Consider the following 14,730-nt stretch of genomic DNA (forward strand, 5'->3'; position numbering starts at 1 on the left):
AAAACAGGATGTTTCAATTGATCACAAGAAATGTAAATTGATCCTTGTTCCAGATCATGCGAGGTTCACTGGCTTTTGTTCATGTTCAGGCAACACAATAATTAGAATACATATTTGGCCTAATGCATAAAATCTAAAAAGTCTAATTTATTGTTGGCAGATTCTAGTTGCTGACGTCACTTAGATGAATCTACTTTCTATCCATTTGCGGCATGTTTGATACTTCAGTCCCAGATGAATTCTGTGGTGAAATAATTAATGTTCTGCAGGAAAATGTCCAAAGTTCTGCGGTTAACACTGCATAGTTCTGCGGTAAAAACAACCATTTCCCTCTCAAAAGTTATTACAAAGTTGATGTCACCGATATTTATTCATGCTTTGATTTAAACATGTTTATGTAGTCATAATACCACAAAAACTTTTAGAAGTGAGAATTTTTTCTGTCAAATTTTGTTTTATGTATGATTCATGTTCTGTATGTTTGAATAACGTGTTAAGTGCAAAATTTGTCAAATAATGAAAATGAGTGTATTGATTTGATCAAGAGGGCTAATTCTGTGAATCTTCTGCAATACAGCGTTTGAAGGTTTCGATTTTAAGTTATCAAGTTTTCATTTACTAATAGTAATGCACACACTGCATATTATTAAAAATGTGTTTTGTGTGACCAATTATTGTGAAAATATAACATTTAAAGGAGGAAAGAATTGCAAGTTGATATGTTGCTTTGCTTCACAATACCAGATTGCCCCAGTAGGAAACAATTCACTTTTTCTGAACAATAGGTTTCTCACCAAAGTGGTAAATGTCTCCGACCAGGGCCCTGTTCCACAAAGCGATGGTAGCGTTAATTAATCGTTACTCTCAGACTTTAACATAGGCAAGCGACAGTTGTTGCGCTATGATCGCTTTGTGTAACAGGGCTCTCGGTCACTCAGCGCTTTCCTCCCTCATAAAGCTGACACTGGAATACTGTTCAAAGTGGCGTCAGTCCCAACTCACTTGATCTTAACAATAGTTACGTCCCTTAGTCATTGCAGGATGCAATATCTTTAAGTGGTATTTTAGAAGCTGTTGGTACAAATCTCATTTTTGTCCTGGTAATTATCATTAGCACCACACAAGTGAAATACTTCTATTAGAATATACTATTAGAATATATCCCCACTACCCATTGCTGGTGTTTAAGGGCAACTAAGTTAGATCAGGTGTGATCACGTTTCATCATGCGCTGGTGTTCTGGATTGTTGCTCACTTGTTTTTGTCAATGGTAACATAGGTTTGCCTGGGATAGATTTGATATTTTAAACCGACTATGCTTGTCGTAACAGGCGACTAACAAGATCGGGTGGTCAGGCTTGCTAACATGGTTGATGCTTGTCATCGTATCCCAATTGTGTGGATCGAGGTTCATGATGTGAAGCACTGGATTGTGTGGTCCAGACTCACTTATTCACAGAACGCTGTTATAGCTGGAATATTGCTGAGTGCAGCGTTAAACTCCAAACACACAAACAAACAAAATTATATTTTAGACCTCTATGGCTCTATGGTAGAGATATATTTAGTTTAGACTTGTCAAATGAGTACATTTTTTGTTCTCTGTTTCAGGGTATAACAGAAAACAACAGAACGAGTCAAAACAAGAGGTCAGAAAGCGAAGAGGAGTCAAAAGGGGTAGGTCATAAAACACTATGTGCTCACAAACCTGTACTCTTGCCTGGTTGAAAACAGTTCCCGTTAACTCGTTGTAGGTTCAACATTGGTTGAATGCATGTAATCATACACCAACAGCTAGGGCTGGCTAAACATTTACGATTATCGATATGAAATTGTTATCGATAACAACTTGCATAAATTATTGTGATGAAATAAAGTTGAGATTTACCGACATAGACTTGTTATTGTCAATCATGTCAATTGTCGAAGACGGAAAGCAGTTGTCAACAAAGTAATCCATGTATAAATGTGTCACTGCTCACCAGTAGGGTGGAAGATGTTGATTTCTTTCTGGACTTTCTTGCATATTTGCTTAAATTACTTAGATAATTGATCGATATTTAGTTAGCGATTATCAATCTCTGATATATATCGATAGCCAGCCCTAACTACAGCAGTGAATGATGCTCTTGTTTGATCTGTGCGGCCTGAATAGCGCTAACTCGTCAGTTCAGAACATCAAACAAATTTCAACCCTGTTGGACTAGAGTGTGAACTGTCATGAGTAACCTTGTCAAACTAATGGTGAAGCCTGTGACATATGTAATAGAACTAAGTAGGGGTGACCATTGGTCTGGAAATCAAAATCGAGGTGACTATTGATATTGCAAGCAACTATTGCGATAAATATGGATAGTTTTCAGTGTATCATATTAGATGGATTTTAGAGTTGAATTTAACCTTGGAATTGAAGTTTCCTTTGAATGTGATAACCATAACAACAAATAAAAAGTTTGAGATATGACTGATTTGTTTATTCTTACCCTAATAATTTAAGAAAAAGAAACTTCCACATTACCATATGTAAATTACTACCACTCATGATCAAAAGAAAAACAAATTTGAACAGCATTTGACTCAATCGCATGATACGGTAAATACAGTCGAAACTCGATATTTCTAACTGAAATCGATACTATTGTTGTAAGAGGTATCTAAATGTTTTTGGTTGTCAAGTTGGTTGATCGGGTGACACCATACCCTGACAAGGTTGGACATTCGTAATATATCAATAACTGGATTGTGTGGTCCAGACATTCATGACACTGTTATATTGCTGTAGTACTACTTATTACTCGTTTACTGTCAGGCCACTGTAATATTGACAAAAGACTACTTATTACTCGTTTACTGTCAGGCCACTGTAATATTGACAAAAGACTACTTATTACTCGTTTACTGTCAGGCCACTGTAATATTGACAAAATACTACTTATTACTCGTATACTGTCAGGCCACTGTAATATTGACAAAAGACTACTTATTACTCGTTTACTGTCAGGCCACTGTAATATTGACAAAATACTACTTATTACTCGTATACTGTCAGGCCACTGTAATATTGACAAAATACTACTTATTACTCGTATACTGTCAGGCCGCTGTAATATTGACAAAATACTTCTTATTACACGTTTACTGTGTCAGGCCACTGTAATATTGCTGAAATACTACTTACTATGGTGTTGATTAAGACATTTAATAGGTTGGGGATATCGATGACTTCGTCTTCTAATTTTGAGTTGCTTGTATACAATATGCATGAAACATAAAACCCTCGAAGTATAACAACACTGTAGGTAATTACCCAGTGTGACCTTTTGAGCTGCCGTGCCTGTATTTCCTTACAGATCTATATTTACTGATTGAGTGCAGGTATCGCATACATGAACAGTGAATAATGCACAAAGGCTTGTTAAATATAACATAGTCCCATTGTTGCGAGCTTATGCAACATGTGAATCTTGGGGTGGCAAATAAACAAATGCCTATATTTGGAGTCGCCTCAAACAGAATTTCAGCTTGAATTATTAGCTATTTAATGTCTACTCTTTGGTTTAATATAGGTCTTCAGCAACGCATGCTTGCCGTAAGAGGCGACTAACGGGATCAGGTGGTCAGGCTCACTGACTTGGTTGACACATGTCATCGTATCCCAATTGCGTGGAACGATGCTCATGAGGTCAATCACTGGAGTGTCTGGTCCAGACTCGATTATTTACAGACTGCTGCCATATACCTGGGATATTGCTGAGTGCGGCGTTAAACAACAAACCAACCATTAAACATGGGAATAAATATATGTTGGTTACCCTAAGAAAAATGTAAATACCAAATGGTAATGATAACATTTGAAAGTACTCAATGACTCAAGATTATCTGGAGCACTGGTATTTGTTTGGTATTTGTTGAAAATGTTGAATGAAATATTTGAGTGATTTTGAAAATCAGAAAAAACTTTTCTTTTGATATCAATGTTAATCAGTACAACAACAGTGCACATTACTAATGAAACATCAGACCTTCCTTCTCGGTCAGACCCCAGTTCAAACAGACCCCAGTTAGATCCTGTTTAATGTTCAGGGCAGCACGAGATTGAATGTCAAATTTAAAAAAGAGTAGCCAAAGTTCTTCATGTCTGAAATGTGAATTGACATTAAATTAATTAAAGACGGTACCTCCTCGACTGTGAATCAAAATCAATGATGATTTGTCCTCGTACACAGAAAGATACTTTGACAATTGACTAACTCGTTTGCAGTGTTTATCTGATACGTGATTACTCGGGGGAAGCCGGAGTAACGGGACATGGGTCACAAATGTTTCCCTCTTCAAATAGTAATATCTCTGGAATAAGACCGAAACAATCTGAAGCTGAAGATAACAACTGCAGGTTCTGAACATTTTGAATCCTTCGCAAGCATAAAATATATATTTTGCACCAAAAGTGAATATTTTGGTTGAGTCTGATATCCTGCTCAGGCATTGATCTGGTCATTTATTGCAGGGGAGGGGGCGGTGAGATTGGTCTTAGGACTGTCTAATATTTTGGCCTACCCACCTGACTCCGCCCCCTCCCCATCCCCGCCTTTATGCTGTGTCTCTTTTTCATCTTGCTCACACTCGCACACATGCACACACGAACACTCTCACACACACTTAGTAGTGTTGGGTATGTGTGTTGGTGTCATGATCAAGAATAAGTCAATCTTTGGGTGTTTCAGGTAACCTGACCTTTGTTTCATGTGTGACCCAAATATTTTGTCACAGCTGTTAACAGTTGGATTTTTCTGCATATTATTGTAGCTGTAGCTATTTTGACCTAAAACTGCTAGTAACATCAGTCATTAACAATATTAAATTATAAATAGAACCCCAACTACCGACCCATTTTTTTTTTTTGTTTCCTGAAACAAGTATGTTGTTGTTTGGTCTGATACAAAGGCATATATTGTTGGTAGGCTTGAAATTCACACAAGTTTCAGCAGTTTTCTTTGGTGATTTTTTTATAAACAAATGCGGAAGACATATTCATTATTTTTTTCAAAGCTTTCTTCTGTGTATTGGCTGACCTGGAAAAAAAGTATCTTTTAGACGTTTTGAATGACAAAGTGATCTGACTGGAAACCCTGACCACTACACAACATGCTGCTGTACAGTAATAACTATCTCTGCAGGATGGCCATTACTTATAATATATAATTACTACCTTCGATAGGGATACTGACAATCTCTGCAGGATGGCCATTAATTATAATATATATTTACTACCTTTGATAGGGATACTGACAATCTCTGCAGTATGGCCATTAATTATGATATATAATTACTACCTTTGATAGGGATACTGACAATCTCTGCAGGATGGCCATTAATTATAATATATATTTACTACCTTCGATAGGGATACTGACAATCTCTGCAGGATGGCCATTACTTATAATATATATTTACTACCTTCGATAGGGATACTGACAATCTCTGCAGGATGGCCATTATTATAATGTATATTTACTACCTTTGATAGGGATACTGACAATCTCTGCAGAATGGCCATTATTATAATGTATATTTACTACCTTTGATAGGGATACTGACAATCTCTGCAGGATGGCCATTACTTATAATATATATTTGCTACCTTCGATAGGGTTACTGACAACCTCTGCAGTATGGCCATTAATTATTATGTATATTTACTACCTTCGATAGGGATACTGACAATCTGCAAGATGGCCATTAATTATAATGTATATTTACTACCTTCGATAGGGATACCGACAATCTCTGCAGGATGGCCATTTATTGTAATGTATATTTCTTACCTTTGATAGGGATACTGAATTACTACTATTATTATTATTATTATTATTATTATTATTATTATTATTATTAAAAAAGTAGAGTAATGCAGATAAATATGGATATCTTTGTGCATTGAATATGTCATGGAAAATTTAGAAAAAATGAAATAATGTATTTAACTTCAATCAACTTCAATCAACTTTTGTCATTAGTTGCCAAGATAGTTCTTGTTTTATATAAGTTATACTGATGCAAAGTAATTACCCTGAAGAAGACAACATGGGGGTCCATCTTCATCATAGTACTTTACATTCTTCTCTTCTCTTTTTATGATGTATGAATAATTTTGTTGTAATTCTAGAGATGTAAGGCAGCACAAGTTTCATAAAACTGTTTGGAACATTGGGTTGACAATATCTTACCCGTGACTGTCTTGGTTTAGATTTATGTTCTTGTTGGCCCTTTGTAGATGTCATTTGCCTGATGACATACACTATATTATATCTGTCACACGTGTTGTAACAAGTGAAATTACAGATGCATGGTGTAGTAAGGTAAAGGTTACTGTATTCTCAGAGATACCCTATATAGTAGACTGTGCAGATCTACCAATTTCAGATTTCACTGAAACAAGAAATCAGAGAAAAGATAAACCTTTTAAAAGTGTGGAATCATTTTATGATAAATAGAGAGCTGTTAGTCTTGCCAACTTGTTACTCAAATATGACCAAATATGTTTTTGTCAAATATTGTAGAAATAAAATGGTCACTTGTCAACTGGCAAGCAAACTGTTTAAGCAAACATCTTCTGAATTTTACAGGCACAGTATATACTACTAAACAAAAAAGTTTAAGAACACTCCATTATTGAGGAGAGCAGGTGTCTTTAACTTCTTTAGTATTGGGGGCGGTCTGGTAGCCGAAGACCCTGGTTCGATTCCTGGCATGGGTAGAAAATGTGAAGCCCATTTCTGGTGTCCCCCTTCCATGATATTGCTGAAATATTGCTAAAAGGGGCGTAAAACCATACTCACTCGCTCACTCTTTTTGTATAGGATATATATATTTAAACGTTTGTCATTGTCATTTTTGAATCTGTCAATTGGATAAACCTGGGTTTTTCTTTCAACATAATTTTCAAACAAGCTTTATCTTAATGATGATGATAGTTACTGATATTAACATGATTACGAGCAATATTGTATGAATTCCGCAAGTAATTTAACATTAGTTATTGATATTACTACAGGTAGTTTAACCAATTGATGATCTATTAATAAGCAATTGTTACAGCTTATGATGGGAAAATGAATTTACTGAGGAGTTCAGTGATCAGATGCATTGCAATAGGTACAATCATCCTGATAATGATGGCTGTTTTTAAATTACTAATTTAACACCCAGTTATCCCTGATGTATCTAATTGCCTCATGTTGAGTTGGAAAGCTGGAATATTGCTGAGTGTTTTGTATAAACAAGCAATAATGGCAGTACAACAATGACAGAAACAAGTGGAGTAGTTTGTTACTCAATCACACATGTGATCATGTTTATTAATGATTGAGTTTTCTGTAGAATTGTTAATTTGTTCACGATTCAAATGTAAAATGCTATTTAGTCACTGATAATTCAAAGGCAAAATGCCACTTGTTTGGCACGAGAATCTTGTACCTTGGAAATATTTTGCACTACTTATAGCAAGACTCCATGTTAAATTCAGGAGATTAAACATGATTATATACTACTCAAAAGAAGTTAAGGATCACCTGATTCTTTCATATTACAATAGTTAATCTCTCATGCCATGACAGATTAACATTACCAATATGAAAGAATCAGGTGGTCCTTAACTTCTTTTGAGTAGTATATTTATGATGCTGTACACCATGGCTTTTTTATTCCAGTCCCATCGTGGTCAAAATGTGGTACCCATTCTTTGTGTACACTTTCAGGCTTTTTATTAGAAGTCAGCAGCTGGTGACTGTTTACTTGAGTATTTGCACTGGTTACTTTCCTGTACAACTTAAAATTGGCAATAGGTTTATAATACAGCATGGAAAGACCCTTCCTGAAAAATGTCCAATCTGATTGTGCTTCAATAATTCTAATGCAAATATTTGTTATGTGTAAGAATAATTCGTGTTCACTTGTGACTGCTACTTAGCCTATTCTCTCTCTCTCTCTCTCTCTCTCTCTCTCCCTCTCCCTCTCCCTCCCTCCCTCCCTCCTCTCCTCTTGTGGTGAACTGGTGCCTTTTGATTATTTGGATGATTTGATGATATTGAAAAATGCTGAACGGCTTCATTTTGGGGGAAGGGGAGGGGGATATGTTTGAACAGCTACTGAAAAAGGATGAATTTGATACAGCTTGAATATTGCTCTGAGTGGCATTTGATGCTGTTTATTTATAAATGAGAATCTAGACCAGTGTCTTGGTCACACTAGAAGACTCCCATATACTACCATGTTCATGTTCCTTCTTCTCTCAACACAACTTTCCCTATGTGAGAAAAGCAGCGATATCAATTGGCACTAGTCCTATTGTCCTTTCCAAACTGCCCAATAGTTAAGGTATCATAAGGACTAGTAGATATTTGCTATTTTTAAGGGTTTCACTATTTGCTATCATTATAAGGACTAGTAGACTATAAATGTTAATGTCTATTGCTAACAATGGACACTGATAATGGGAGAGTTACAATGACAACACTAAAGCTGGCCCATGTTTAATGGGAGTTGTTCCTCGTCATTTCTGAAACAAAAACTATGAAACCCCCCACCCAGATTTTATGTTATTCCTGGATACCTAGACACTCCCAATTGTTTTTAACACATTATGGACAAGGGATGAAAGTGGTGAAGCAATTTATCTGAGAGATCTGGTGTGCCCTTTATCATTTAGGATGTTGATACAGAATATTTTGATAATACGCTCATCCTAACAAATGCCTTGGCCACTGTTGTGATTAAGCTGGAGACAAATGACATTTGTATTTGGGTGGGAATTTTTTTTAAGAACAATCTATTTTTTCCCAGCTGTATCCAACAAAATAAAAATTAAAAAAAGTGCTCACTTCTCAAAACTAAAAAGCTACCTTCAGAACATCCATAAATTAATTTGAAGTCTGAAGGCCTGTAATGGCTAAACAGTCGAAGTCATTTTGATACCCTGATTTGAAACTTTCACTAAGGTAAATCAAAATGCCTTGGCACATAAATATAAACATTTTACAGACCCAATGAAGTTGTGGCGGTGAGATGTATCAGTGTTCATAATTAAGCGTGAAAGTAAATGGGTCCTGTCGTATCTCTAATCTTGAAGTTTTTATATCGTATCCCTTGATACAAATACAGCAGGAGCCAACCTCAAGGATAATAGCACGACACTTAATTTCAAGCTCTGCATTGCCTCGGGTGATTGCCTTATGTTTTCTTCATTCACAATCTGGTGTATATACTGTGTACAACTCTTATTCTGTGAATTTTTAATTTTAAATATTTCCATGTTACATCTGTTTAGTTACATATTGGTTCAATGATTTCCCCATTTAAAGAGATGTCTTCAATGTTTTAAAGGTTTCATGCAATTGTTATTTTAGTTTGAAAAGAAAAACAAACCTGATTATGTTTAATATGAGATCTGTTAAATGTCTTGAATATATCATTCTATTAAAACATAATTCAAAGTAGTTTGAAAATTGTCAATAAATAAATCATCGCTGAAACAATGTCATCCTTAAACCCTGACACTAAAGGAATTGACATATTTGATGTAGACTAAATTAGAATAAACATTGTATTATTCAGAAGATAATATGGCCACTAATTGTAATGGTAATGAATTGCCTGGGGAGCATGGATGTTGTAATTCAGGTAAATAATTGAATGTTCCTTGTGACACGGTGTAGACCCCCACTCACATGGAGTGGGTTTTCTTTATTATCCTACGTCATTATAGATGGAGCTCTGCCTTGATGGAATCCCCTTCAGAGCGAATACTCCTTTGTTGCGATAGAAAAATCGGCTCTATTTTTAGCCTGGACACATGTAGAGCCAAGCCAAGCTGGAGCGAGATTCTACACTGCATCTGGTCTAAGTTTCCACTGCCTATAGCCTGTTTCAACAAGCATGATTGCTTACTTTATGAATTATGTATTTGGTGGCGTTTCTTTGTTGATGCTTGGGCCAGATGTGTACTTTTTGTTCGTTGGAATTACAGGATAGGTAATGATGTATTGAGGAATGTTTGTTTTTAAATTTTTATAATATTAATGAATTTTCTTTTGTTTACCCAGTTTTCAGGTTTGTTGATTATGTGATCATAGTCTTACTATGCCTTTTTGTGATAATTGACATACTTCTATTTGGAAAATATCAATTTATCAATTTCAGTGCACAAAGCTGTCCATGCTAATAAGAGTATGGAAGAAATTTTTCTTGATATTTGCTTGATTTCAAGTGATTGTTCAGTATGATTTTATTTCTGTCTATAGAATTATATATTGTAGCAAGATTATTATTTTATTCCACAATTTGAATATATATATTTTTTATATAATCAATTTTGAGAAAAGAAATAAATTTAGTCGACTTTTGATATCACATGATACTGTAATTATTACATTTTCCATTTATTAGACATAAAAGCTCTCAAATGTCGAGTTATTGATCAAACTATTGGAAAAATTCCAGTGAAGGAAGTTTTTTCTGAAAAGTGATCATTTTGCAGATAAGATATCAATAGTTAATAGTTCAAAGTTGAGTTCGGAGTTAGAATCAATATGTTTTATTGGTGAAGATATTTTTGACGTTCAGTTTTTATTTTTCCATCTAACTTATAAAAATTATTATGACATGTATGTATGTATTTATTTTAGTATACTGACTAAAAAGTAGGGAAAATCCTTCTAGTATAACAGAGAATATTTGTGTAATGTTGAAACAGACTATAACTTTGTGGAGAGATAAGCACCCTAGCTCCAAGCCTGTATTGATTTTCGGCTATAGCTATAGATTACACTCAGTAGAAAGACTGGGAGATCGGGTCGGAGTTGACAAGCGAGTGAGCCAGCCAGCCACAGCGCAGAGAAAATAACCACACGAGAGTGGCCTATAAACCACACCACTTTGCTTAAAAACTTGAGAAAAAATATTCACACACTTTTGTTGATATAAAACACTTTTGGAAAAAAGGTTGTGAGAATATTAGACTATTATAAAACGAAGCTTATATGAAGTTAGTTTGCCTTGCTTTGTGGAGCCATTAGGGTTGCCGGGACTACTTTATGCAAATATGGCCGCCGTATAAATAAACCATTATATGGGCTAGTGAAATGGAACATGTTACAATGAGAGCATACAGAGAGATCCAAATTCAATTAAATGAAGGAGATTGAAAACCTAGGTGTAGGGTCCTTGTGTTGAAAAAAAATTGGGGTGGGGGAGTATATTTTAGGGAGAAATCCGCTGTTGAATATGCGAGTCTAGCTGAGCAGCCAGTGAGACAGCAGCCAGCTAGCAAGCAAGCGGGAGCGGAGCGCTAGTCAGATAGCTTAACTGCTGCGTAGGCTACACCAGGCAGTGAAGGCCTGACATAGCTTGATAAATGGGCACTGCTGTATTGTCCCTTACAGCTTATTCAACCATGGGCAGAATGTAAATTGGACCAGTCTATTTGTGAAAGGATAGGGAGAGGAGCAACCGGGCTTCAATTAGGAGGCTTTTCCCTTGAACCCACTAAGTGGAACATGTTGTAAAAGCAACTGAAGAGTGGGGACAGGCAAGGGGAATCTTTGAGCCCGAGAAAAACCAAACTTGTGCTAGTTGAGCGAGCGGAGGCCTGACTAAGGGGGTTTTCGCATTGGTATATCCTGATTCTGTTCTCAACCGGGGATATTTTTAGTGGCTTTAGCTGAACTGTGAGAGACAGCCTGACTGCCTTGCCTGTTCATCTGAGGGCTGATTGCTCAGAGATTCACCCAAGTAAGTAGTAGCAGTAGATATTGGAAACAAAGGGAATTAATTCTTTTGTGTCGAGACTCTGGCCTATTCAACCAGGAAGGATAATTAAGGTAGAGCGTATAGCCCAGCCTGTAGATATATTTAGCACAGCCAGGTCTGAGCTGGTGGAAGCGAACTAGTTCATTTAACCTTCTCATTTAACTACTTTTCTCAACTGTTTATAGTGATCTATGACAAAATTATGTTTGAGTAATAAGTGTGTTTACATTGAAAGAATTTATCAAGGTGTGCACACAAGGTAATGTGTGTGTTATCTAGGAAGACCGATGACCTTTGCTTTGTTTGAACATTGAGCGGTCAGGCAAAACCTTTGTTTGCTGGTAGGAAGGAAAAAAGATCCGAGGGAAATAGACAGGGGACGGACAAATGAAGGCTGTACTAGGTACGCTAGTGTTGTAATAGGTGAGCATTGTATGGCAAGGCCTCCGTTACGTGAGTATCCTGCTTATGTGGAAACAGGGCCATCCAGCACATGGAGTGGTGTGTGAATATGGCTGCCTTCCCTCAGCTTGCTAGGCTGTGTTGTACTTGCAGTCCTCCCGTTTACAAGCTCTCTGTTCACGGACGAATAAATGGAATTTTGTTTGGGGGAGTTTGAGTCTGGGTTGTATTTGTAGTTTGAATTAAGGATTTTGGGTGTAACAGTTTGATATTTTTTTTAAATTGATTGTTGGAAACTTTGTTTTGGTTGGCCTGATTTTTATAGCTTGGTGTAACATCTGTTTCAAAAACTTGACTGAAACTTGTTAACCTGTTGGTTTTTGCTTGCTCTTTTAGACACAAATTAAATTTTTGTGGGGGAGTATTAGGAAATGTATATGAAAGTGTTCTGAAATATAGTTGTGACACGCAGAAAGCTGTTACTACAAACTAATAACTTTGTATATGTCATTGAATGTTTGTGTTGGTATTTTTTTTTACAAAATGGGATGATATCAATAACATGTTGTGAATTATTTACTTATATCTGAATGTAAATCCTTTTAAAGCATTTACTTACATATCGCCTACATTAATATAGTTGAGTTTGAGAATCATTTTGAAACCAAAATATTAGTAACAATATTGTATACTTAATTTAATCCTTCACATCTGAGGTGTTGGATTATTTGAGGGAAGAGTGACATGCTAATCTATAATTGACAATTTAGAATGTGTGAAATGCAAGTGCATTAATTAATATTGATATTTCAAGTGCCACTTGCGAAGGTTACTTGATCAACTAGTGTTAGCATACATTACATTGTGTATGTAAAAGTTATCTTTCGAACTCTCCATATCACATTGATTTCAGTGATAAATGTGGCTCCGTTTATGATTAACAGGACAATGCATTGCTTGAAATATATTTTATTTTCTCAACAATTATGTCTCCTTTGTGGTTGTCGTTAGAGTTGTAAAGGTGGCTTTGTTACTTTTATACGAGGTTTTTGGAAATACTTGTTGAACATTTTGTCCATAGTTTTGTCCTTAATATCAAGCTCCTTTTACCCATAGCCTAATAATGTGAATTTGAATATTGCAGAAAGGCATGGATACAGTTATTAGGAATGTTTAAAAAATAATATAAACAAATTTCAATATAGGTTTATTTGTTAATGCCTGTAACTTTAAGTAAACTTTAACTTGTAAAATAAGTAGATTTAAGTAGAAATTTGAAAGGTCCTTAGAAAAATATCCTCTGATGAACATGTCTCGGCCATCATGTCGGTTCCCACGCCCTAGTCCCCACACTTGTGAGTTGTCGCCTTCCTCAACAACACTCTAGTGTTAAAAACCAGCTATGTCATGACTAGTTGTATCAACATTGATTATGATAGTATTTCCTGAAATATCCTTATGTTATGGTATCTACTGGCATGTAATTATCGTGAACAATTTATTCTGTCTAGTTATTCACCAGGGATGCATTTTGTAACTGAGATGCTCGTTAGGCAAAATCAGCAAAACAGTGTACAGTGAATGGGTTTCATTGATATTTTGCCTTTTATGCCCAATAAAAAATAGAATATCGGAGGGTGGGGTGGGCTGGTATCACCGAGACTGCTTTTTCAGTCATTGACATATATTTACTTTACTTTGCTAAAATGCAAAGTTATTTACATATTAATATCTATTTGTGTTGAACCTAGCAAAATGGTTTTAGGTTGCCTCCCTTGTTGTGTTTGGCATTGTAGCAACCAAGTAATGAAGACCAGTGTATGATGTATGAACAAGGCATATCGCATACCTAATCAGATGAAGAGAACTGGGCCAGTGTTACACAACGTGCAATAACCTTGGTCAACATATGCTGTTATGCAACCAGACAGAGGCAGTGATATGTGATATAATAGATTAAGAGTGTGTGGGAGACATCTATTGTCAGTATTTGTCACCCAGGACTATATGTCACACTTCATTACATCCTGTGGAATGTTAGTGCAGTTGTTGCGTATTTGTTCAACTGAAGTGAATGAACTTACTCGTATGTACTTAGTATTCTTTCATAGTGTCACCAACCTTGGATGTCGACCAGGAACAATGCTTTACCCTGAACAATTACGCTAGGTGTAGATAGTGCAAGGTTACTGGTTGGAATGAAATGAAGTAGTCTTGGTACATATTACCTCCATTGATCGTCAGTCTGGTTTTGATTGAGTGAAGGAAGTGTGGGTTACTACAAACATAAATCTAGGTCTGGTTGTCCTGTCTTTAGAACTGTTCACATAACAGTATGTGAAGTCAATTTAAGAATATGTGGCGGCCTTTGACATGACTACTAGTCGGAGGTTCGTCAAATGTAGGGACTACTAGTAATGTACTAATGTTATGTATTCCTGTGTCGCCCCGAGTGTAAGAACTGTTTGTGTATTTGAATGACTCACATGAGGGACTTAGCTTGTTTTTGTTTTCAATAATCCA

At 36.0% G+C, this 14,730-nt stretch overlaps 1 protein-coding gene across 7 annotated transcripts in view; it reads left to right on the forward strand.

Annotated features, from left to right (window-relative positions):
• Positions 1–14,730, forward strand: part of LOC124145249 (AT-rich interactive domain-containing protein 1A-like) — a 61,447-nt gene that overhangs the window by 17,413 nt on the left and 29,304 nt on the right. For 6 of the 7 annotated variants that reach the window (XM_046514987.2, XM_046514982.2, XM_046514986.2 and 3 more), the window contains exon 4: positions 1,612–1,677. In XM_046514987.2, coding sequence (XP_046370943.2) covers positions 1,612–1,677 — 66 coding nt within the window. Of the gene's footprint in view, positions 1–1,611; positions 1,678–11,547; positions 11,788–14,730 lie in introns of those variants that run through there. The other variant, XM_046514989.2, reaches the window with a different exon arrangement.

The sequence above is a fragment of the Haliotis rufescens genome, unplaced genomic scaffold (genome assembly GCF_023055435.1).
Source record: "Haliotis rufescens isolate VD_foot unplaced genomic scaffold, xgHalRufe1.0.p SCAF_5, whole genome shotgun sequence".
Taxonomy (NCBI): Eukaryota; Metazoa; Mollusca; class Gastropoda; order Lepetellida; family Haliotidae; genus Haliotis; species Haliotis rufescens.